Source organism: Babylonia areolata, chromosome 18, assembly GCF_041734735.1.
Source record: "Babylonia areolata isolate BAREFJ2019XMU chromosome 18, ASM4173473v1, whole genome shotgun sequence".
In the NCBI taxonomy this organism is placed as follows: domain Eukaryota; kingdom Metazoa; phylum Mollusca; class Gastropoda; order Neogastropoda; family Buccinidae; genus Babylonia; species Babylonia areolata.
In genome coordinates, this window is record NC_134893.1 from 32,691,789 (window position 1) to 32,718,052 (window position 26,264).

Here is a 26,264-nt window from a genome sequence, read left to right on the forward strand (position 1 = left end):
CTCATGTCAGACTTGGAAGTTTCTGTCCTGAGGTGAGAGGGCAAGGAGGCCCCATTCTCTTTCGAATCTATTTCAATCAACAAGTTCAACAAAACAGCCACAGTCTGAGTAATATGAACACAAAAAAACATCCCCTCTAAAAAAAACTTGACTGGCATCAATGAATATGCATCATTAATAATCACTTTAACCTGGCAGGAAGCATAATAAAAAGAGAAAGTAAATCATTTGCAAAGTTAAGTGCTCTCACCTCTGTACACTGTTCATACAGCACAAGGCAGGCATGATGGTCAAAGAGACGATTCCTGCAAACAGGGATGTATGCATATATATCTATCTTAATCTCTCTATCAGAGCACCAACATGTAAACTGCAGTCATCTTTTTTTTTTCCAAAGAAATAAAGGTAGAGAGAGGGAGCGGTCGTAAGTCTAGCATGAAGGTAGAACACGATGCTTTGCAAATCAAACGAGCATCAGCATCATTTCCAAACCAACATTACACAAAGTTCTTCTAAACAGAACAGGGTCTCTGTGGTCTTTTCAAAATACAACAGACTGAGCAACACGCTAGACACCACGTTCCTAGCATCAAAGATCTTTTCCCACCCCTCTTGCAGCCAGTCAGTGGCAGCCTGTGTTTGTGCGTGTGTGCGTGTGTGCGTGCACGCGCGCGTGTGTTTGTGAGATTGTGTGTGTGTATGCGTGCGTGAGTGTGTAAGTGTACATATGTCAGGAGAGCTGTGTGCACACACGTGTATGTGTGTGTGTGTGTGTGTGTGTGCATGTGTAGGCTGTGTGTTTTACATTTATTTGTTTATTTGTTTATTTATTATCATTATTGTCTTTTTATTTTATTTTTATTTATTCATCTATTATTGTTATTATTATTGTTCTTGTTGTTGTTGCTATCATTATTATTATTATTATTGTCTTTATTTATATATATATATATATTTTAGATATTCATTCACCTTTTTTTTCTCAAGGCCTGACTAAGCGCGTTGGGTTACGCTGCCGGTCAGGCAGATATCTGCTTGGCAGATGTGGTGTAGCATATATGGATTTGTCTGAACGCAGTGACGCCTCCTTGAGATACTGATACTGATACTGATACTGATACTCAACAGTAAACAATTTAAATTTTACGCAGAAAACAAGCATGTCTACAACATGACGACAACTGCAATGATCACATCGCATGAACTGAAAAAATATCTTCATAGATGGACCATCTTGTTTCCCTTCCATTAGTTCTGGGCCTATTACTTTATTCTAAAAGTAAAGAAAGAAAGAAAGAAACACAGCGATAAAGAATAACTTACCGTTTCCACACAAATTCTGCTTTGGCTTCTTCATCCCTTTGGTGCATAACTGAAGCAGATATGGTTTTGAAAAGAAAACAAATATATATATACATAAACCACCATGATATACTTTAATACGGTGTACCAACAATCACACACAATGACCCGTTGAAATTATTTTCAAATTTGCCTTATTGTCTACTTGTGCCAAAACCCTGCAAAAATACAATGGTAAAAACTGAGTAATCATGAACACTCTTCATCATCTTTGCTCATTTTTCCTGTCTCGCTCATGACCAGACACACACTCTCTTCCTACTCCTGTCCGTCCCAATGTCCCTAATACAGATTGCATAAACGCATCTTTCATGTCTTGATACAGAATATAATGTGGTGTGCATAATCTGAGAACAATCTGTTGGCAAGTCTGTCATATTCTCAGTCAGATGACAGCCCATGATGGTTACTTTACTCTGTACAACTTGGGAAAGTGCTGGACCCAAAGAAGACCTGTGATAAGATTCAATCAAAGTATGTAATTCACAACATCAAAGATTCTAGTATGATCCTTAGGTGTGTGTATGCACGTGTGTTTGTTCTTTTTTGTCATTTTTTGGTCATTTTTATGTATTATTTCTTTTTTATAAAATGCGATAGAACATAATATAATTCAATGTAACGGAATACAAAACAAAAATACAAAACAGAAAAACAGTATGACAGAGAAGAGTTCCACATAACAAAACATAATAAAATACAAATATATATCTTGTGAAACGCACAACAGCATGGTACTACACAATACAATACTACCAACTCACACATGTGAAACGCACAACAGCATGGTACTACACAATACAATACTACCAACTCACACACATAACACAATAACCTGCAACACAGTGATGTACATCACAATAACACCTTTCATCACACAAGTAGAAAAAAACACCACAATAAACTTTAAGGTGGACCACTGCGTCATTTTTAGCTAATTTTTGTTTCTCAGGAACTACTAAAGATATCTGCATGAAATTTGGTACACATACTCAGGATGTTAATATAGACATCTGTGCTAAGTTTGAAGATTATAAGTCAAACAGATTTGAAGATATGATAATTTTATCATAAAAATACACATGGTTATTTGGCCCATTTGCAGCACTGAACACATGCATTACATAATGATTCTCATCATTTCCACAGTTTGTTTTGACATCATTTAGTGCAATGATCACAAAAGCAGATGCCCATTGTCCACAAGCATTGTTCTCTGTCTTGTCAAAAACGCATAAAATTATGCATTCACGTTTGTATGCTTTAGTCACTTGCTATGAAAAAAACTACTAAAGGTAGAGAGTTCTAACTATGTTCATTGCACTCAGCACACATTTTTACATCAGTGTGCCTAATTTTATGATAATATTTTCACTGTATCAATTGTTACACGTGGGCCACTGACGCACCTGCAGCAGAAATTCAACTTTTGAGAAAAACGCCTTCAAAGATTGTGTTGAGAACTCACAAACTGCAACCCATAGTTACGCACTAAAAAAATAATACACAGGAAAATAGCACTTGGCCAATATCACTAAGTGGTGAGAGAGAGTTTTTTACAGTTACTTGATTGTTCAAAATGCTCCTGGGGCGTATACTTCTCCCTCATCTGCCCGTCGATGTTCACGTTCCTGACGTCTCACAGTTTCAATTTTTTTCCTCTTTTGTTTTGCTGCATCATCTGATGGCTGACCTAGACCCATCTCTGCATAGGCTTCCCGCACATGGTGAGCTGCATCCTGCAGGTGTGTGCTGGCTGCTCTGCTTGCACCCTCACTATATTTTTTTGGTAGTGAAGCCATGTTTTTTGGTGCATGGGTCGTGGCATATTCACCATACCAAAAAAACAGCATAGCTGGGTGTAGCCAATCACAGTTGCAGAAGCAGCAGCAACAAGGCGACGGTTGATGTCAAAACCTGTGAAGACAGTCCCCGTCTTCAGCGATGTCATGGTCTGTGTCCCTGGAATCACAGCACCACAGGAAACACATCTCACCTCCAGACTGCATGCTGACCCCATCCTCTTTGTCTCATCTTCAAATACAGAGACCTGAAAAAAAAAATCAAATGTGTGAGAATTGAAGGTACAAGAGAAAGAATGAGAGAGAGAGAGAAAGAGAGAGAATAAAGAGACTCAGACTGACAGTTTTTTTTACACACACACACATACACACACACTGACAGTATGTCAGACTCAGTAAAAATCCACAGAAATATTACTTGGAAAAGTATTTCAATACTTGAGAAAAATAAAAACTGCCTCTGAAAACAAAAATCAAAGAACTTGAAAAAAAAAAGAAAAGAAGTAAATCAATGGGCTCACAAAAAAAGAAGAAGAAAGGTATTCAGATGGCTTTTTTTTCTTTCTTTTTTTTTTTTTTTTGCTATGAAACAAAACAAAAACTCATGAAATAAAATAGAATACTATATTATATTTATTAAATATTATATATCTGTAGACTATTATATTATTTTCCACAAACCTTTGATATGCATTTTCCACAATGAACTGACGACACCAAGCAGTCCAATGTTGACACATCAACGATGATGTTCTGTGAGGACTGTGGCTGTCCCGAGCGAAGTTGTACTTCGGGAACTGATGCACTTTTTTTTGACGGTGGTTCTTCGTCTGAACTAGAGTCACTGTCACCCGTACACACATGTTTTCTGGTGAAAACGTCCAATTTTCTCTTCGAACTGAGAAGCGGCGTGCTTTCACTGACGCCGGTCGATGTTGAAGGCACCGCTAAGTCGGTCGCTGTTTCGGCAGACTTTTTTTCAGCTTGTGTTGTAATCTTTCGCTTTCTCTTCTTTTTGCCGAATGCAAAGACAGTCCTAAACTTCTTTCCAGCGTGTCTTGGCATTGTCCGTGACTTTTAGTAGAAAGTTTCGATCAAAATCTTAGGCAACTGGTGTGTCGATTGAAACTGTGATGAAAACAGATGCCATCTTGGAAAAAGTCACATGACCGATTGGGCCAATGGGCTATTTTTTTACTTCGACAAGCCAATCAGAAACCTCGACTCAGCCACAACCCCTAAAAAATGCCTCTCGGGTTCCTTCGGATTTGCTCTTCGTGTGTTTCCGTGAGTGGAATTTTCCACAGGAAATGGCAATGAGAAGACAGACCAGTGAATGACCTTCACACTGATACCAAACAAGATGGGGTTTCCAAACCAGATCGCAAGCACCAGGCTGTCCAAATCGATGCAAACTTCGAGTTTTTTGTCACATTCGCTCAAACTTCACACACACCCAGGTCAGAAAATGATTTTATTTGCAATGAAATCGGTCAAATTGAGCAAAATGGTTGACAGAAATGCAAAGATGAGACATTGTTTGACCAAATACAAGTATAATCCCAAAACACGTTTTTAATGATTTTTGGTGAAAAACCTATGCCGTGGTCCACCTTAAAAGACACAGCACAGTACAGTACACCACAATACTGCTTTTAATGACCGAAAGTAAAACAAAAAGAAAACCAAAACCAATTAACTATTAAAGGCACAACACAGAACATCACAATGGCAAAGCACCACATCTCATGACACAAAGCAAAACAGAACAATAAATCATTAAAGACACAAAACAGCAGGATACATTACAATAACAAAGCACCACTTTTCATGACACAAAACAGCAGGATACATTACAATAACAAAGCACCACTTTTCATGACACAAAACAGCAGGATACATTACAATAACAAAGCACCACTTTTCATGACACAAAACAGCAGGATACATTACAATAACAAAGCACCACTTTACACCACGATAATATTTTTTTTTAAAGACAAAGCACAGTGTTCCACAAGAACAAAGCACCACTTTCCATGACATAAAGTAAAACACCATGACAATATTTTTTTTTAGAGACAAAGCACAGTGCTCCACAAGAACAAAGCACCACTTTTTATGGCACAAAGTAAAACACCATGATATTTTTTTAGAGACAAAGCACAGTGCTCCACAAGAACAAAGCACCACTTTTCATGGCACAAAGTAAAACACCATGATAATAATTTTTTTAAGACAAAGCACAATGCTCCACAAGAACAAAGCACCACTTTTCATGAATAAGATAAAACACAATGATAAACAATCAAAGACACAACACAGTGCAGCACATTACAACACCAAAACACCACCTATTATAATGTGACTGGTGGTCTCATGGTAACACGTCTGAATAGGAAGCCAGAGAATCTGAGTGTACGTGATCGAATCCATCACTCGGCAGTGTTTTCTTAACCTCCACTGGACCTTGAATAGTGGTCTGGATGCTAGTCATTTGGATGAGACAATTAACTGACGTCCCATGTGCAGCATGCACATAGCAGCTGCAAAAGAACCCACAACTTAAGGGTTGTCCCTGGCAAAATTGTGTAGAAAAATCCACTTTATTAAGAAAACAAATACAGTGGCAGGCAGAAAAACATGAACAAAATAGACAGGGTGGCACTGCACTTTAGTAATGCAATCACTTTGGGGAGAACAGCCCAAACTTCACACAGAGAAATCTATTATGAGAAAAGACTAATGCAACACAACGTCACAAAGTAAAACACCACGATAGACTATCAGACACAACACAGTGCAGTCAGATAACAAAAGCACCACCTTTCAGCTTCCAGAAGGGTTCGGGGATGAAGGCCTGCACCTGTTTGTATCGCTCCACCACAAAGCCCAGAGTAGGGAACTGACAGCTGCCGTAACTGATCAGCTGATCAGCCAGAGCCTCGGGGAACACCTTCTTCAGACGAAGGGTTTGGAATCGCGTGAATGCCGCTCCTGCACAAATAGTTTCCATTTTGTAAACGGCTTTCCTAGGTGAACATTTTGATCAGAATAAAAATTTTATTCTCACCTGACAATACCACTACTACTAATAATAATAAAAGGGGAATGTTCTTTGGTGAAATGAAAAAAGCTTGACTGCTCAGTTTCTGTGAACATGATTGACCTTTCTTTCTTGACAGGACCCTTGTCTGTCATCACTGGGACAGTTATTCACTATTTTCAAGCATTGTGCTTGTTATCACGACATATAACCTGTTTAATTTTCCTCTACAGGTACAATCTGACTATAAACATGCTATTTCCAGTTGTCTTTTGTTTGTTTTCTTTTTGGGTGTCATTCTATGGGGGTGGAAATCGACTTTGATGCATAAAAATTATTAGCAACACTTTGAAATGCCTGAATTGTTTTCAACGATCAAATTACAAGGAAAAAATCACAGATTCAGAATCCATATTCATTTTCCATTGTATAGTTTTTGTACTAGAATTAAAAGAAGAATTACTAGAATCAAAAATGTCTATTATCCCTGAATCCAAAAAATTCCCTGGCAAGGGGAAAGCACTTTTTTTCTTTCTTTTTTTTCTTTTTTTTTATACAAAATTTCCTAGCACTAAATGGATTAAAACAAAAAGAAAATAAATAGCAGGAGATATTACTGCCTTGCGAATTAATCTTTAATTCTAAACTAAACCATGGCATTGCTCAAAATGAAAATTCCATTCAAAAACTTTACTAATCTGATGTGAGGAAAATGCATGCTCAGACCTAGAATTGTGGGAAGATAGTTTAAAAAAGGAAATACAGACAGACAGCAAGTTTCAGTTGTTCTTAATAAGGCAAAACCCCATGTTAATTATCATGTCCAATGCATCATCCATGGAAAACCCCAGTACACCAAGATGAATTGGCAAAATCTAAGGAGAATGTGTGTCTCAAATTACGACATAAATGGAAACTGTGCACATCAGCCTACCAATGCGAAGATCCAGTTCAGTGCGTACATCCACAGCATCACTGACAAGCTGGTCTGGCTCTGCCAAGTTCTGCATTGCCCGCCTCACTGCACTGCTCACCATTTAAAACACACTCACGCACATCATCTACTGTATATATTCCCTTTTGTTAGAAATGCAGAAAAAGACAAAGATTGATGATGCAGTTTTGGATGTGGGAAAAATGTTAGAGGTTACTAACAGAAAAAGACAACCAAAACTATATATATGCACTCTCTTCTGTATGACGCAACAATCTCCCCTGTGTAACATAGCATCTCCAAAAACATACTGTCTGTCTCCAAAAATCACTTCCAACACAATGAAGATTTAATGACAGACACTTTTCACACTGTTTCCACTCTGATACATTTTTGTCTCTATAAAAAACTTTTTTTTAAAACAACTATTATCACATTTCCATTTTGACTTCTTTGTTGGTTCTATCATTACATCTTTTGACAAAACTGATACACTTCCCACTTGACAGATGTCAAAGTACACAAGCCCACTTCATACAGACTATTCAGCTTGCTTTCTCATCAACAGCATCATTTTCATTTCAATCTCAGACTTTCTAAAACAGAATTGCAGTTGATAGTCACTATTCAGGCTAAGTTTTTAGTTGTTTTTTGGGTGGTTTTTTTTTTTGTTTTGTTTTGTATTATAGTACCTTCATAAATCAGTTTTCTCCTCCCATTTACGGATTCCAAAGCAAATGCTTAAAAGATATTGATGTTATGGATTCCAAAGCAAATGCTTAAAAGATATTGATGTTATGGATTCCAAAGCAAATGCTTAAAAGATATTGACCTTATGGATTCCAAAGCAAATGTTTAGAAGATATTGACCTTATGGATTCTAAAGCAAATGTTTAAAATATATTAACTATGGTCACCATACAAAGTGCTTTATATTATCAGATCATATGACAGATTATAATATTGTAATAACCAATATTTCACTATCAAACTTCAACTAATATAACAAAAATACAAAAGCAACAGTTACTTACTGAGGTGTGATCTCTGAGAATCGGGCTCGATATACATCAATGTTTGGCTTCACTGCAAAATAACATTCATGGTCATACCAGAATGAACATTTTATCCCTTGTTCAATTGTTGATCATATTATTACTGGTATAAAAAGTCATATACACCCATATAGATATACATACAATATCATGTCATACAACACACTCACTGAAAGTGGCACAAAATATATGCATCAATATTCAGGTAAAACAAAGAGCAAAAAGGTAAGGTCACATTTCTTGATGTGGTAAATATCCATCTTCTGATTCTTTTTTTCATGAAGTGGTAAAATAACATGATATACTCCACAGTTCAAATAACCTGACCACAGGCAGCTGAGAAAACATTTGAAAATATTGTTTTTTACAAAAATCACAAACCATTAGATTTGAATAAATAATATCAATAGTTCATCTCCTTACTTTAGATTCCTTTTTACTTAAAAAGAGACTGTAGGTAAAATGTAATGAATTAAAAATGTACTGCATAAGATGTACAGCACAATGAACAGTTCAAAGCAGGATACTACTTAATATGTTTATTCAAGTAAACTGAAACATTCAGAGTAACAGTAAACTGTTCTAGTGTTACTGACAGCAGACTGTCTATCTACGCGACCAAAACTCTCATTTGTGTGTTTTGCCTTCTCAGAATTGGAATACTGTAATTATTTACTTGCTGGCTCTCTACAGTATATTATTCACAAACTGCAAAAACTCAAAAACTCAGCTACACATTGCATTCACACTTTCTCTGGCTCTTCACTCATCTTTCTGATCTCCTCACTATTTGAGTAAATCAATCTTACGAGACAACTATATTCATCATCAGACAGTAACATTTTAAAAATTCCCTCTGTTATGACTACATCCTTCGGTCAAAGGTCCTTTGCATTCGCCACCCCCGTCCAGTGGAACCCCTAGCCATATGAATTAAGACACTCCCACTCCCAGTCCATTTCCAGCTTCAATACTAACCTCAAGACTTGTCTGTTTAGAACTCCTTTCATTGATCTGATTCCTGCACCAGTGTGGGTTTGTGCTTGTTTCTGCTTTCAGTGTGTGTTGCTGAGATGTCGCGTGGAGGTAACTGGTGAGGAGTTATTGGAATAAAGAGTGGGACTGATTTTTCAGTGTTGTAGTTGTGTTTTACAATGTTTAGGCGTTGGGATGTACGCATTTGGTTTTGGATGTCTGAATTGTTTGGGTTTTTTTTTGTTTTGTTTGTTTGTTTGGTTTTTTATTGGGTTTTTTTTTGTGTGTTTACTAATAACTATGGAAAATGTGTTTAGTATGTACTTTTGACGCAATATCTGGTCATAATTTCTCATGATTGCTTCCTTAGTTGGACCAACCCACATGTTTTGATGGATGAGGTATATATATTCAAAAACAGAATTACTGTAATTGTAAAGCACTTAGGGTAAAATCATTTGATTAGGCACAATATAAATGACCTTATCATTATCATATAAAAATATATCCAATCACAACATCTGAATGCTTCCTATCAATCATGACAGCTTATTTCAACCAACAGGTCAGGAAAACACAGTGTATGGTGAATAACAACATGATTCAGTCGGTCACTCACCTGCTTTGCACACATCAATAACCTCAAATCCAATGTTTTCACCCTCACGGTCACAGTCGGTCCAGATCACCAGTGCTTGACACTGGCGCACTTCACGTTCCAAGGTTTTCTGGACAATAATGTAAAGAAAGCACAGGTCAACTGGCTGCTTTGTTTCACACAGCCATCATTCAAAACTGATGCCTGGAAGTCAGCAACTGAACTCATTGTTCACAGAGTTAAGAAGGTATTCTTCAAGTGTACATCTTTATATTTTGTTAATGTAGATCATTTGCTGATCTAAGTCAATTGTCTAGGAAAGTGTGGCATTTCCACATGCACACACATACAGATACAAAACAAAAGCCTTACCTTGATATTTTCAAAGTCCTTGGGGCAAAACTTCTGCACTTCAGCATCAAACAGCTGAGCTGGACTACAGGAATTCCTGGTGCAGAAATATAAACATTAAATTTGTAGACTGCAGTCAATTTTACAGCAAAGAAAGAGTGAGAAACAACTACTACCTTTAAATTATCTGATCATATATAAGTTGATACAATTGACACAATCATGCACTAAGAAAAAATAAGTTAGTTTCTTTTGCATTACTAATTGTGCTCCAAAAATATGCAACAACAGAACTATTATACACTATAAGTTAAACAACACTGGAGATACAAGAGATACATGTAAACAATGACATAAGGTTATTGAACACCACGATCCTAGAAACTATGTAAAGATTGTGGGGTTACTTTCTGGGTCCAACAAACAGTAAAATGGAGACTTCTGTTCAAATGACTATTTTAATTTTTCTTTCATTCTTTACCATTCTGCTTGGTCTGCATTGAACATTTGTCTGCTCAATAAAAAAAAAAAAAATGTATTTGACATATTTTCTTACCACTTCCTGTACTGCAGAGGAAATTCCAGAGCCAGAAGATGTCCAGAAACTGAGGTAAATGTCATTGTGACATTCTGATTCAATAGGACGGACTCAAACTCATATATCTTGTTGTAGACAGAAAAACCTTCACGCTGCAATCATAAACATAGAAAATAATTCTCACAAAACTCTACAACACATGTTGTCTTCAACTTCAAGAGAAAACTGTTTCGTTTAATCAGACTATGACTAGATCAGACTTCATCAGTTCATAAAATTTTATACAAAATACACATGAAGTCATCTTGCTCAGTTATCGTTTTATTTTCTTGCAGTATTACTATCACTGTCTCAGTTATCACACAAGATGAAAATGTAACAAACATTGTTAACAGTGGATTATGTCCTTCTCAAGAAAACAGAGTTGTGCCTGATACTGTGATAGTGTTTTACTCTGTGGAGCTTAACATTGTCTATAAATATTATGGCCGAACAGTCCAGTCCTGGAACAACAGTTTCTGTTGCAGACCTTGCACTGAAAATTCAATAGAACTGGGTCAACAGTGACAAAAATACACCTTCCTTCATCATCTTTCTCAAGCAGCAGCAGTATTATTCATTTAGACTCTTCTAATCAGTTGATATCAATTACCATGTCTATTTTGGATCCAAACAGTATCTTATTCTTTGTAGTGAAGGCATGGGCATCTAATACCTTAAGACCCAGTCTCAAGTTACTTAAAATAGCTCTATTCAAGAGCTTTTTTTTTATATTCTGTCTCTTCTCCACCCTCAATCACTCAGCGTAATGAACTTTGTTTGCCATGATATATTCTTACTGAGGATGTGCACGAAGTCATGCAGCTGGAAAGAGTTCAGCCATCTTTGTACTTTGGTTTATAACTAATATAAGACATCATCATCAAGTATTAATTTCCAGTTACTGCAAAAATCCATAGATCTGTCACAGGAACAGTTAAAAAAAATGGTCCCACTCTGAGTGTTTGAACTGTCTAAAATGTCTGCTCAACAGACATAGCTAGCTGCTTAGCAAATTCACAGTGTCATTGAACAATAATGGATAATCACAATGAACTGAAATTTGAATTTGTAAAATTTTGTAAGTTGTACCAATAAAATAGATTTTAAAAACATGATAATTCAATAACTTACAAAGTTAATATGTGATGTTGTAAACACATAATAATAATTTACATATAAATACCAATACATTAATTCACTTATACACAATAACACATTGATCAGTTGTGTCCCCAAGGGTGGGTATGTGATGTTGTATGTCAAATTTGGGGGTATCAGGCATGCATGCTTGTGGGACATAACCATCAAGGACATCCATACTAATGTGTAATAGCAAGCTTCAGATTTCATGAATTCTTGTGAATGCACTTCTTATACTATAGTCCTATTCAATAATATCTGCTATTCTGGGAAAAGACAACAACCAATAATGCCCAGATAAGGGTTTGTTATGAGGAGTGGTAGGGGTGGGGGAGAGGGTGCATTTAAGTTTAAAAAGTGTGCATGTGAGTATGTGCATACATGTGTGCAAGTGCACTGTATTCATTTGAGAGAGAGAGAGAGAGAGAGGAGAGAGAGAGAGAGACATTGACAGAGACAGACAGACAGACGACAGACAGACATACATACACACAGACAGAGAGGGAGAGAGGGACAGAGACAGAGGCAGCGAGACACAGTGAGAAGTATCAACTGTCAGAGGACGTATTCGTGTGTGCGAGTGCAGTATGGACTGAAGTCTTTCACTTCAAAAATGCAATCGAGATAAGATGTAATGCCCATAATTTGTAAAAGATATTACCTTTCTGTATCGCCCGTTTGACATGACATCTGACAACGATTTTGCAGCATCATTTTTTTCAGCAACATTGAGAACACGGACCATTGTTTTTGATGACAACAAACGGACTGCAATCCAGTGGAGACGGACAAAAGCCAGAGACGCACGGGGATGAAGTGGCATTGAAAAGAAAAGTAACACTGTGATTTGAAAGATCTGAGGCCCGCAGGATCAGTCTCTTCTACCTTGCCCAATAGAGCTTAATCTAAAGCCTGGAGACATAACTTAATCCCACCAATAAAACAATGTAACACATCTGCATCCTCTGCTATTTTACTTTGCCGCCATCTTATTAAGTCAAGGTCACAAAAACACTTCCTGAAGGGAAATCTACCCAAATGAGTTTTAGTTTCAATTTCTCAAGGAGAGCGTCAAACAAACAAACAAAAAACCTGTTTAACAAACCATTTCATCGAGAAGTCTGAGAATTCGGTTCTTTTTAAGCGGAAGGGGTCGATACGGAATTTAAAACATATTTAAATAGTAATCGTGACGATGCAATTACTTTACAAAAAAAGAAGAAACAAAAAAGAAGAAAAGATGCCGAGACTGTGGATGTCTGACTTCAGGAATTTATGTATGAGTGTGTTATTACATGTCTGTGGTTAATGACATGCGATATTTAATGGCTTCTGGTTTGAAATAATTAGTGCGGAGGCTGAATTAGTTTTGTAACTTGACAACACTGACGAAAATGCCATATTTATATCTTCAGTTTAAAACGTTACATCTCACATGCTTCACATCAACCACCACGCCTGCTCGTACTGCTGTTGCTGTTTCTGTTACTGTTGCTGTTGTTACTGCACCGCCAATGCAACTTCTGTTGTTAAAATAGGTGCAAACTTGCCAGTGTCTTATCCCTTCCGTGTGTTCATTGAAAAAAAGATCAAAATTTTGATAGACACGTTCAAGATGCACATGATAATTATACATGCCTGTGTTGGGTGGGTTATGGAAACACGGATGTACTAAGGAGTGCACATCCATCGAGCAGTCCAGGAAATCGCAACCCACGACTGCAGAAAAAACAACATGTCACTCCATACCTGAGACAAAAACAACAAAAACTTTCAATTTGTTAGTTTTCAGTAAAAAGTTGTCACTTTGTTTCACAATGGCTGCAAATCGTGGTTTCGAAACCAACTTCACATTCCAAGTGATCAGTTATTCTTGATCAGCGATTTTCTTTATGGCCTGTGTGTGACAACCAACCTTAAGAAGAAAACGGCATATGAACTATATTGTAACTGTGTTTGAAACTGAAAAATGCGTGCTTTATTGTCATTATGCAACGCAGTTTAGTGTGACCTTCGTCTGAGCCCATATCATTCAGTTTCATCACAGTGACGCAGAGTGAGTGACTGACTTCCAACTTTACGAAGCCGCAGTCCGGAGGAAAATTTCAAAATGTTGCCGACAAGAAGAGCGATTTTGTCAGTTCGCCAAAGACTGCCAATATTAAATCAAAGGTATATTTACTATTTGTTTTACACACACACGGAAACACACGCGGTTGCATCACTGTCACACACTCACGCGTGCACACAAACACACACTCACACACACACACACACACACACGCGCGCGCATGCACGCACACACACACACACACACACACACACACACACATACACACACACACGCGCGCGCGCGCATGCGAACATAAAATACACACATATATGTATACATAGAATCTCTCCCTCTCTCTCTCTTCTCTCTTCTCTCTCTCTCTCTCTTCTCTCTTCTCTCTCTCTCTTCTCAAATATACACACAGAAGGTCATGGATGCATTGTATGGATTGGATCGTACTTAGTCATGAAGCATACAGTGATACATTGCCCCAAAATATGGAATATGTGGGACTTGAATGCTGGGGCTAAAGAAATGGTTTAATGCACAAAAAATACCTCTATGAAAATATATTTTTAAAAATGCCCCCACCACCACCACACCCCCTTTCTCCTTTTCACAGTGTGTGTGTGTGTGTGTGTGTTTTGTTGTTGTTTGTTTTTGTTTTTTGCATCAACTATGAAGTTAGTTGTCAGTCAACAAGAAGAGAGAGGCAATAACTCTGTGTATGTATTTGTGTGTGTGTATCACTGTATGTATGTGTGTTTGTATTAAGTTTTAACTACCAGCTGCATGAATGGTGCCCTGTCTATCTGCGTTGAGCGTGGGAATTGATTTATTTTAACCTCCTAAAAAGTGCCCCATGACATGAAAAATGCATTGCTATTTGTCCCATTATATATATATATATATATATATATATATATATATATATATATATATATATATATAATGTACACGTCATTTCAGGATTTTTCACTTACATTTTAAAGTGATGTGTCCAGCAACAACAACAACAAAAAAAAGTCAGAAAGCTTGATATGTCTGCCTTCATTATCCACAAGGAGCAACAGCCAATCGCACTCTGTATGCTGATTATTGGATATTATTAAATTTTGTCAGTGCCCATCTCTGAAAATTTCAAGATAGTGGATGATGAAACACAAACTGTGTCTAGTGACTTGAAACAGCAGTGTGTTGCAAACACCCATTGTGATTTTGTCACCCAAGATGTGTGCACAAGCTTTACAAGTCATTGAAGACGATGGATTTTGTACTTGTAATCACTTGTAATTAAATTTTTTTGTCAGATGGTTCACTTGAGTTGATGCGAATGCAAGTGAGAGTGATGATTTCAGATTTGCAGAGAGGGTGGAAGATGGGGATAGTTGTAGAGCTAGATGCTGCAATAAAAGGAGAGAAAGAGCGGACAGGAAGCCAATACCATAGCTCTGTGGCTGACCAAGAGTTGACCTCAAAGACATCCCTTCCCATTATTCAGGGCAGGGAGGGACTGGATGTCTGATGAAGGGGGTGGAGCAATCTTCTGCATTGCATGAATCACTGGAGCAGTGTTGTTTTTTGAAAATAACGTTGGCATTGATCAAACAAGGGGATCAGCTATCTTCTGCTGGCGAAAATCATAACTGTACTCTACCCTTCCCCAACACTCTGTGCCGTCTAGGTCACTGTTAACCTCTTTGGTGTTGTCTGAAAGTGAGCACGAGGTGAGTGGGTGTGGCACTGGCAGGCATGGCATGTGAAGGATGTGTGTGTGTGTGTGTGTGTGTGTAATATTTCTATTTCTTTTGAAAAAAATCTAAACAAAATGAAACGGTTTGCTTACCACATTTCTACTGCAGTTACCAAGAAAATGCTTGTGAATAATGAGCTGAATGAAATTGTGTAGGATTCCAGAAATTTGGATTTATGACAATTTATGACTCTATCAGTCTTTGTATACATAAGGTAGAGTTACACATTTAACTTTTAAGTTTTAGTTTTCATATATTTTCTAGATTCAATTCAGCTGCTGCAGTGTTAGTGTTACTAACAATCTATAACATATATCCAGAAAGTATGTGAATTGTTTCTCACAATTATTATTCATTCATTCAGTCATCACTCATTGCCAATTAGTGTGTTAAGTGAACTTCATACTTTCTTGCAGTTGTTTGCATGCAAGAAGTTTTTTTGTTAATTTTTACCCTTGGCAACCAAAAAGCGCTTAGCAAATAAGAAGCATGTCAAAATAATGTCTGGCACAGGTGTTAATTTATAGTTTTTGTACATCATTTTAATGTTAAATCTTTTCATCTCAGCCTGAGAAAAAGCAACAAAAGATTGTGTGTGTTTTTGTTTTTTTTGTTTGTTTTCTCTCTCTCTCTCTCTCTCTCTCTTGGATTAAATACTGATAAAGTAATTAGTCATTCTTTGCAATTACAAAGCCCTTAATCATTTTTGTTAGGCTTTTTTTTTAAGGGGGTGGGGATATATTTCGATATACATTTTATATTTTGTATGTCTGGGTTTCTCCTGAAATGTGTGTGTGTGTGTGTGTGTGTGTGTGTGTGTGTGTGTGTGTGAAAAAGAAAATTTGTTTCCTATAATTACGTTTATCTAACATGCTTACCGTGACCCATACAAAGTGTGATTGGCTGTTGCTCCTTGTGGGTAATGAAAGTAGACATATCAAGCTTTCTGACTTTTTGTTGTTGTTGCTGTTGTTGTTGCTGGACATATCACTTTAAAATGTAAGTGAAAAATCCTGAAATGACATGGACATATATAATTATACAATAGCAATGCATTTTTCATATGTCATGGGACACTTAGGAGGTTAAAATAAATCAACCCCCACGCTCAGTGCAGATAGACATGGCACCATTCATCCAGCTGGTAGTTAAAACAATACAAACGCACATACATACAGTGATACACACACACAAATACATACACAGAGTTACTGCCTCTCTTCTTGTTGACTGACAACTAACTTCATAGTTGACGCAAAAAACAACACACACACACACACACTGTGAAGGGGAGAAAGGGGGTCAGGGGGGGGGGGGGGGGGGGGGGCTTTTTTATAGAGGTATTTTTTGTGCATGCAGCCTTTTTTTTTTTTTTTTTTGCCCCAGTATTCAGGTCGTCACATTCCGTATCTTGGGACAATGTATCATTGTATGCTTCATGACTAGGTACCATCCAATCCATACAATGCATCCATGACCTTCTGTGTGTGTATGTGAGAAGAGAGAGAGATTCACAGTGGGTAACAACTAAATTGAACTGTTTTCTTAAATTTTTTTACTGGTCTCATTTTGTTTCAGACTGGATTCTCGTCCACTGTCAGTTTCGCGTCAGCATCTTGCCAAAAAGAAACCCACAGGAGACGGAGAGGGACCTATTCCTTTTTCAAGCAGCAAGGCTGCCACATGGAGCATGACCAACTCTGTTATGGTGCCTAAACGTGATGTGCCCTGGTACCAGCCCTTGAGCATCAGCTTCAGTATCTTAGTGTTCATGCTGTACTTTCTGTTCCTGCGAGAGGAAAACGACCTGGATGTAGAGCTGAACTACTCCCTTTTCGAGCGAGTGCCCCAGCTGGAAGAGCATCAGGTGAAGTTGGCACTGGAGTACGGCCGCCAGCAAGGCAAGGACACCAGTGAGCTTGAGAAAAGACTGGCAGAAATTCGGCGAAACAAGCAAATGCAGAAAGAACAATCCTAGCTTGGGCCTGTTAGTTATGGTGAGGGAAAAATTAAATGATTGAATGGGAGCAAAAGGGTGGACTGCTTTCACCTGCTCTTTTATTAGTGTGTGACTGAGAATGGTGGGGAGGGTAAATTTGTGAAACACTTTTCTTGTCAGTATGCAGACTGCAGCGCTTTGAAGAAATGAAAATTATTAAGATTTTTTTTTTTCTTCATTCAGAAAGGTTAGCAAGGAAAACAAAACATTTCTTGACACTTTGAAATAAGATTTTAGATGAAGAAGGAAAATAATTTTCTTGTCAAGTCTGATAAGGTAATTATATTGATGATCTTTTTGTACATTTTCTTTTCCCTTTAAATTTGCTGGATCACACTTTTATCTGGGCCTCACCACCAGTCTCTTTTCTTCTTAAAATTTTCTTTGCCTGTACATTCTTTTCAAGTTATGTAGAATGTAAGATGTGGGAATCTTTCCTGTATGTTTTGGATCTGTTAAATTTTTCGGTTCAAGTCTGTTCCTCCTTGAAGGGGACACAAATTGGTTTGCCTTTATGGCATACATAAATAAAGTTCTGATAGATATGACTTGTCTAATATGTTATAATGCAAATAAATGTGCATGTGGAGAAAAAAAATGTCATTTAACGATTTCTCTGCATAGCGGACTAGTAGTTTGGACAGGACAGGAATGCAGACCTCTGCCGGAGTCTGCACCAGTGGGTCACGGTTAAGTATGTGTAATTAAATGTGATGTTTCAAGTGCTTAAACTGTTGGAGGCCCCAATTTTGAAAGGTTGTGACATTACCAGTACAGACTCACTTTCGCCTTTGACTCGCAAAATAGATTGAAAAATTTGTTCCAAAATACTGTGCGAGGACTTTCTAAATGAAAAGAAAAAATATTGTGCAAGATCTGTTGGGATGCATTTTGGTTTAGTGCTATATAATTTTGAACCGGAGTATATGGAAGAAGACTTAAAACAAGCTGCTGAAACGTCAGAAACAAAAGACAAAGTTGTAGGTGCTGATTTGGAAACTGTTTGCCAACTCAGTCATGTCAAAGGAAAGAAATCACATCTTTGCAGAGACAAAAGTTTTCCAACTTCTTCACTGGCAAAATGGCATGCATTCGTGAGAAGCTTGACTCTGTTGTGTCTCCTTCTTCACCCGTTAAAGAACGTGTGTACAGTGGTCCTGTTTTACGTTGTTTCCAACCGGTTACTGAAGATTTTGTGAAGAAAGTGTGTCTGAGCGCTTGTCCGAAATCCTGTGAGCTTGACCCTGTCCCGTCTTCTTTGTTGGTTGAATGTATTGATGTTCTGCTGCCACATATTACTCATGTCATCAATTCTTCCTTACTGTCAGCTTCAAATCTGCTGTTGTACGTCCACTCATCAAGAAACCATCTTTGGATCATAATTGTTTGAAAAATTATCGACCTGTCTCAGATCTGTCATTTTTATCAAAACTGCTAGAAAAGATCATATTGTCTCAGCTCTTAGCTCACCTGAACAAAATGGTTTACTTAATTCCCACCAGTCAGCTTATAGACGTGGTCATAGTTGCGAAACGGCCCTTCTTAGAATAGTAAATGATTTGCTTTCGGGATTTGATGAGGATAAGATATTTGTTCTCTCTCTCTTAGATTTGTCAGCAGCTTTTGACACTATCAACCACTCTATCCTCTTGAACAGACTTAAAACTTCCTTTGGTATTCGTGACACTGCACTAGCATGGATCACGTCTTACCTGTCAGATCATACACAGAAAGTGTGTGTAAATGGTAAATACTCTAGAGTATCTGCCTTAAAATATGGTGTCCCACAGGGGCCCGTCCTAGGTCCTGTTCTTTTTGTGCTGTATGCGGCTCCTGTGTCGGATGTCATCAGTCATCATGCGATGTCGCATGAGAGCTTTGCTGATGACACACAACTTGATCAGTCGGCTTCCATAGCTGAATTTGATGCACTGGTGACTCGAACACAGGAGTGCATTGCTGGCCTAAAGGACTGGATGACTCTCAACAAGCTGCAACTAAATGATGATAAGAATGAATTTATGATAACCTGTCCAAAGATGTTTCGTCAACATCCTTCCTTCACCCCGACTCTGTTCTGATCAATAGCACACCTGTTTCACTTTCTCCTTCTGTTCACAGTCTTGGTGTAATCCTAGACCAGTCTTTTTTCTTCCAACTGCGCATTTTGAATATCTGTAAAGTTGCCTATTTGGAACTGCGTGGAATCATCTCTATCCGCCACTATCTCTTAACCGATGCAACCAAGACACTTGTCTGCTTTCTGGTTCTCTCAAGATTGGATTACTGCAACTCTCTTTTGGCCGGCCTTCCCAAATATCTGTTAAGACTCCAACGAATTCAGAATAACGCTGCCAGACTCATTTGCAGAGCTTCTAAATTTGACCATGTTTCTCCTCTCCTTAAGTCTCTCCACTGGTTGTCCGTTTCTTATCGAATAGACTATAAGCTATCCACTCTGACCTTTTCTGCAGTTAACGGATCTGGCCCTAAGTATCTTTCTGAACTCCTCCATATCTATACCCTGTCTCGCCAGCTCCGTTCTTCCTCTGATACTAGACTTCCCAGGATACCTCACATCAGAAGACAGACCTATGGACACAGATTGTTTTCTTTTCAATCGCCAAAGACGTGGAACAAGCTCCCTGATAACCTCCGTCATTCTGATTCCCTCGCATCTTTTAAATCTCGTCTCAAAACTCACCTTTTCCCTCAGCAATAAGTTCAATTGTGGCAGGTCCACTTCCTTTGCGTTAACTGTGCTCGACTGTGTGTATACATATGTATATGTACATAACTACATGCATGTATATGAATGTGCATTGTGTGTGCGTACGTTTATGTAAGTTTGTGCCTGCCTATGTGTGTTTTAGGGTAGCTGTTGGATACACGTATTGTTAAAATGTATGTATGCAGTGTGTGTGTGTGTAATCACATTTTGGTGTGTGTATGTAACATAGATGTTTTATGTTACAGCGTTTTTGTAAAGCACCCAGAGCAGATTTCTGGATAGTGTGCTATATAAGTATCCATTATTATTATTAATGATATATAAGTATCCATTATTATTATTAATGGTTTGACCATTGCAGCTTTTGAAAAGATGAATGTGATGGGTCTGCAGTTAGAACAGTCCAAATGATGTCACAATTGACTTCTTTCTAGCAAGCCAGGCCTAACATGGTGACATATTGTGGTAGGCCAGGCTGATAATTTAAATCGTTGTCGTTATAATGCACAAAGATGTTCAGTTTAAAAGCATAGTTCTGTAATCGTTTACCCATTCGCTAGATTTTTAGAGCATGATGCTATTTTACTTGGTCTCCAAAGGCCAGTGTGCCATGCAATCTTGCCTTTGAAGCTCAAAAAGGTTTGACTGAGCAGGAATGTAGTATACAGACAAGTATATGAAAAAGAAAACCACAAACGCTCTTGTTGATTCAGGAAATCAATTACAGTAATTTGGGAAATTATTTACACAGCATACATTATCAGGTTGATAACAGATCAGGAAAATTAGTACAACGTTACCAGCTGACTCTTATAAGCATTTAGCATCAAGATACATAAAAAAAAAAGATTGAACATAAAGCAGGTTTGTGAGAACTCTTATTCAAAACTACAAGACAGGGAGGCTGCTGAATTTAATTCAGTCTAAAATAGCTATCCTCCAGAAGTGTGTGTGTTGGTATCAGTTTGAGCGTAATTTATAGTGGTTTTTATTACTCTTGTCACAACAGATTTCTGTTACGAGACTGGCTGCTTTCTCCATGGAAAGCAGTGAGAACACCACTCCACCTTTTTTTTTTTTCCCTGCTAGCAAGTGTGTTTTCCTATCAAAGTGGAATCATCGAGGAATCTGCCAGGGACGGGACAACCCTTTTCTTGCTGTTGGTTCTTTTACATGCACATAGGACCTTACTTAACTGTTAATATAAACAAGCCTCCAAACCACCTCTCAGTGGAGGGGAAGAAAATACTTGCATCAGAGAGATTTAAACCAGTGCGCTCACATTGTCTCGCTTTGTAGGCGAACAAGTTACTTCTAGGCCAACACACCATTATATTAATAATCCTGTGTCAGGTCTTGTGTTGTTTTTTACCACTGAAATTATCATGCAAGATAAATAAAAGTGTTGAGTCTTTCAATCCATGAGTAAAATTTCTGTAGTGTGTTCAATCCAGTTGGTCGAGGAATATGTATGCACTAAATTACATGCTGCAATTTATACAATCGCAAAGTCCACGATTTAAGCCATCTGAAATCAGTGGTGCCATGCTTGTGTGTGATAATCCATTTAACATTTCCTGTAAGCTGACAAAGTTACATGGCATAGGTGCAAGCTCAACCTAGATATATACATGGTTGCAAAATCATCCCAATATAATTTCAGTAGCCATGACCAGCTGTTCATCAGTGCAGTCAATATTCACACAGAAGGAAACTTGCACTGATAGTTTCCCCGTACACCTTATTTCAGAATGTTCATTATATGGAAACATATTACACAAGTATTATCGTCAAGCAAAACAGGATGCTTTGTGATTTGGTCTGTTATAACAGTTGCGCTCACTGATAAATTTGACATGGTACAGTATATGACACCAAATCCAAGGTTTTACATCCAACAAGGTATGATAGCAGAAATAATAATGACCCATTGATTTTGTGGTGAATCAGTAATAAGACCTACAGTGTCCTGAACTAAACCGAAACTCTTGTGAAAGTGAAATTCTTAGTCTGAAGATGCTGTGCACAGAACCAGGGAAGTTGGTTTGAATGAAAACACCTGGATGTATACACATACACCCACCGATGTTTCCTTCTATGTGATAAAGACAATGCGGTTAACACTGCACCCATGATATAGAGTGAAATTTAATTCACATCCTTCAAAGAACATTCCAAAAGCATGATTTCATGACACCTTTTATTCTTGTCCAGTTTGGAAAAAAAAAAAACACCTGAAAAATCAGATACACACAAATTTTTGTTTGCTTAACCTTGATTGATTGCTGCCTGTAGAAATGGATACAACCATTCCCTGAATGGAGGCTGTGCTCGTCCGGAAACTGAACATGCTACTGTCAATCACAGCTAAATGGATGCTTTCCCCTGCACTATCATTTCCCAACCCTTCCTCTCTGATGATCATTGCCACAGGTCCAGTACTTATTCATTTACTACCTAATTAACCGAAAAACCATGTTTCAAAATTTTTGACTTGCCTGTAAAACAGTCACTTTGCTCAGGAATACAGCATTTTCCCTCTTTTAAAAAGTTTTGTTTATAAATCTTTTTTAATAGCCATGTATTAAAAATGTTAAATAAATAATCCTGGAATAAGTTTTCAAACTGATCATCAGAAATTGCCATTTCCTATTTTTTACTGCACAATTTTCTGAGCTTAAATGAAAAACTTATTTTACTCAAAGATTTCTCTGAGCTAAAATTAAAAACTTATTTTACTAGACCTGGTTTCCAAACAGGGGGGTTCCTGACAATGAACAATAAAACTGAAGTGATAAATGAAATGAGACAATCACCACAAAATTAAAAGAAAGATATGTCTGCACACAGAGGAATAAAATAAGATGGACTTAAAATGACACAAAATGAATTGCACAATGAGGAACAAAAACGCCATGCAAGACCTGGATGTCTAACACAGAAGACGACATGATTCTGAATGATTTTAAAACTAAGCAAGGACTATGCACTTTCAGTCAAATGATCCAAAAAACATGTTTATGCACGTTCTCCACGAATACGACGTGCAAGCTGGATGTCCTTGGGCATGATGGTGACACGCTTGGCGTGGATAGCACACAGGTTGGTGTCCTCAAACAGCCCAACCAGGTACGCTTCGCTGGCCTCCTGTAACAACACAAACAGCAGCATTTCATGCAATTAACAATCTGTACAGAGACTGAGATTAGTCAAACTTTCAAGGTATTGCACAGCTACTTAAAGAGGAGAGACTAGTCGATCACACAGGTCTGCATATTAATTTCCTCATCACTATTCAGATACACACAAATCTTGTCATAATTCATAAAACAGTGCTTTGATGTTCACACTGTGTGCTGCATTATTTTGGTCGGTCAGCTACTGTCAATGTTTTTTTTTCATAAGGCTTTGATGTAAACAGATCCAAAAGCTTGCAAGAGAAATGCAAAAATTCAACTTAAAAGGACTTTAAAAAAAAACAACCAACAAACAACAGCAGACTGGGGATTGATTCTGATAACACTATTACCATATTTGTAAAAAAAAAAAAAAAAAAAAGCCACAGAAAGAAAAATGTGTCAATTAAAAGTGATCCTAAACAGCAGCAAAACTGGGATGAGAACAACTCAGAAAGTTAAGTGGAACATATGCAATACCGACTAAAAAAGAAAGATACCAGATGAGGTGGTAGCACCACACTCGCGCACACATATATATTGTATAAAGGAAATTTTCTATCTAAAATTACGTTTAAATAACATATTTACCGTGACGCAACTAGTGCAGACTCCGGCAGGGGTCTGACATTCCTGTCCTGTGCAAACTACTATCCGCCTATGCGGAGAAAACAATAAATTTAAACAAACCTGGAGAGCACCAATGGCAGCACTCTGAAAGCGAAGGTCAGTTTTGAAGTCCTGTGCAATTTCACGCACCAGCCGCTGGAATGGCAGCTTGCGAATCAGCAGCTCTGTAGATTTCTGGTATCTTCTGATCTCACGCAGAGCCACAGTTCCTGGCCTGTATCTGTGGGGCTTTTTGACACCTCCTGTAGAGGGGGCACTCTTACGAGCAGCCTTAGTAGCCAGCTGCTTTCGAGGAGCCTTACCTCCAGTGGACTTTCGTGCCGTTTGCTTGGTACGAGCCATTCTGGGGAAGAGATTGAAAATCAAGGTCTTGTAATCTAAAAAGTAAAATAAAAATAAATGAAAAAAGACAAATAGGCTTGACACTACATATTTTAGACATTATCTGAGGAGGAGAACGCATGGCGAGGTTTATGTATAACTGATATTGAATTTCAACTTTTAGCATCCTGTTAAACCACTTTTAAGTTGCGATAGCTTGGTTAAAAAAACAAACTTACTTTCACAACACTGACATTCACAAGTTAACAAAACTAGTTAACTACCAAACTGGATTTGAAGAATGGCTGAATGAGTGGGATTTCTCAATGTATTATAGAATTAGTAAAAGAAAATGGAATGCATAAAAAACAGACTAAAACAAAAACAAAAAAACAACCTTATTACAACTTGCATTTGCAAAGATATGCAAAACTATTTTTCCTGCTTCACCAATTCCAATTGTATTTGTAATGCTTTGCATCTATTGTTATGTAAATATACTTTTCCACAGGATCTGCTTCTTTTTGTGGGAGAAAATAGTAAAGTTCCCACACATACTTAAAATATTTGAATCACCAAATTCCACACTCTGGCTAACACTAACAGAAGTCTACTTCAGCATTTGATTGTTTCTTTTTATAGCGGAGAAAATACATCGATGATGCAAGCTTAACATAGGCTTAAAATACACACAAGCTTGCACTTGTGTGAACCCCGCCTTGCGCTGTGTTTACACTGGGTTCTAATCACGCGACATATCATAGTGTCGCATGGAAATGTCCAAAACTAAAAATAGTAACGACTCTCGTCTGACCTCGTCTCTTGATCCGGTTCAAAATGCGTGTCTGTACAAGAGTAAGATATGAAGGTAAGACCACCTCTCTTTGTGATGACAGATCTGGTCTGAACGAACTCGCAGTTCACTGACAAATAACTTCAGAAACACCGACAATCCTCCGGTTACAAAAAAGAATAAGTTTAGTTTAAAGTTGCGTAAATTTTCGTACAAGACAGCTTCAATTCAGAATTCCCACTCAGAAAATGCGAATTCAAAATAGTCGATTATAAATTTGTGCGCGCGCCGCCATGTTTTTCCTTGATGATCACGATTTGCCGCGCCATTCAGCGCAAGAAACGGCTTCAGTGTTAGAATCCTAAGCCCATGTGCTTCTAGAAACAATCTGATATATAATCATATATAAAAATTAAACGTAGACTTCGGATTTGAAGCTAAATCCCGCTCACTCACTTGTCGCGTCGATTACCGTCTGTTCACAAACCGCTTCTCTGCCTTGACTGTTGTCTTCGGTCTATTTTTATCGTCACGGATCAGAGGATCCATAAAATAATTTATTCTTCTGGATGTGACATCACAAATTTTCTGTCGTTTCATTGGGCCAAGTCGCTACTCACTGATTGGACAAAATTGTGCGATGTTCATTGGATAAAATCTGGAAGAAACTATTTTCCATTCGTTCAACAATCTGCAATTTCATTGGTTGGAAGGAAACGAGGCGGTTGGGTTTGTTTCGCTTTTGCCTGCAGTCGTGCTCGTTCACATGAACCGCCAAAATGATTGCGATTCACTGAAGCAATAACAACACCTCCACCCCCCATCTCCCAACCACACCCACCCAACCACCCTTCTTTCCCCCCTCCAATATCTTTATCGCGTAATTCAGCTTTTTGTCTGCAGTGTTTTATCTCTGGAAAGTTAAAACATGCGTCTTCAGTAAATGCGTTGCAAAAAAAGAATC

General features: G+C 37.8%; 3 protein-coding genes across 3 annotated transcripts in view; 1 reads left to right on the forward strand and 2 right to left on the reverse strand.

Moving 5' to 3' along the window:
- The window catches only part of LOC143292676 (DNA topoisomerase 3-alpha-like), a 39,881-nt gene extending 27,046 nt beyond the window's left edge, over nt 1-12,835 (reverse strand). The window contains exons 1-9 of the mRNA XM_076603180.1: nt 12,505-12,835; nt 10,680-10,813; nt 10,145-10,220; nt 9,794-9,902; nt 8,179-8,230; nt 7,145-7,236; nt 5,991-6,161; nt 1,324-1,372; nt 251-305 (exon numbers count right to left, since the gene is read on the reverse strand). Of these exons, the coding sequence (XP_076459295.1) occupies nt 251-305; nt 1,324-1,372; nt 5,991-6,161; nt 7,145-7,236; nt 8,179-8,230; nt 9,794-9,902; nt 10,145-10,220; nt 10,680-10,813; nt 12,505-12,666 (900 nt within the window). The 5' untranslated portion in view covers nt 12,667-12,835. The remainder of the gene's footprint in view (nt 1-250; nt 306-1,323; nt 1,373-5,990; nt 6,162-7,144; nt 7,237-8,178; nt 8,231-9,793; nt 9,903-10,144; nt 10,221-10,679; nt 10,814-12,504) is intronic.
- A 795-nt stretch (nt 12,836-13,630) lies between these two features.
- On the forward strand, nt 13,631-23,292 carry LOC143292677 (uncharacterized). The gene is made up of 2 exons (XM_076603181.1): nt 13,631-14,015; nt 17,229-23,292. Exons 1-2 carry the CDS (start codon nt 13,954-13,956, stop codon nt 17,626-17,628), a joined length of 462 nt encoding a protein of 153 aa, XP_076459296.1. The 5' UTR covers nt 13,631-13,953; the 3' UTR covers nt 17,629-23,292.
- Nucleotides 22,562-25,884, reverse strand: LOC143292678 (histone H3.3A). Its single transcript, XM_076603182.1, has 3 exons — nt 25,757-25,884; nt 24,247-24,529; nt 22,562-23,527 (listed from the first exon to the last, which is right to left on the reverse strand). The coding sequence occupies exons 2-3, from the start codon at nt 24,526-24,528 to the stop codon at nt 23,399-23,401; spliced, it is 411 nt and encodes a 136-aa protein (XP_076459297.1). The 5' UTR covers nt 24,529; nt 25,757-25,884; the 3' UTR covers nt 22,562-23,398.
- Between the last annotated feature and the right edge of the window lie 380 nt (nt 25,885-26,264).

Bases quoted from the DNA above. Each gene is read 5' to 3' on its own strand.
- LOC143292678 (XM_076603182.1), bottom strand. From the start codon at position 24,528: ATGGCTCGTACCAAGCAAACGGCACGAAAGTCCACTGGAGGTAAGGCT. The intron at 23,528-24,246 runs GTTTGTTTAAAT...GTGTTGTTACAG, and splicing joins CTGCCATTGGTGCTCTCCAG to GAGGCCAGCGAAGCGTACCT.
- LOC143292677 (XM_076603181.1), top strand. From the start codon at position 13,954: ATGTTGCCGACAAGAAGAGCGATTTTGTCAGTTCGCCAAAGACTGCCA. The intron at 14,016-17,228 runs GTATATTTACTA...ATTTTGTTTCAG, and splicing joins CTGCCAATATTAAATCAAAG to ACTGGATTCTCGTCCACTGT.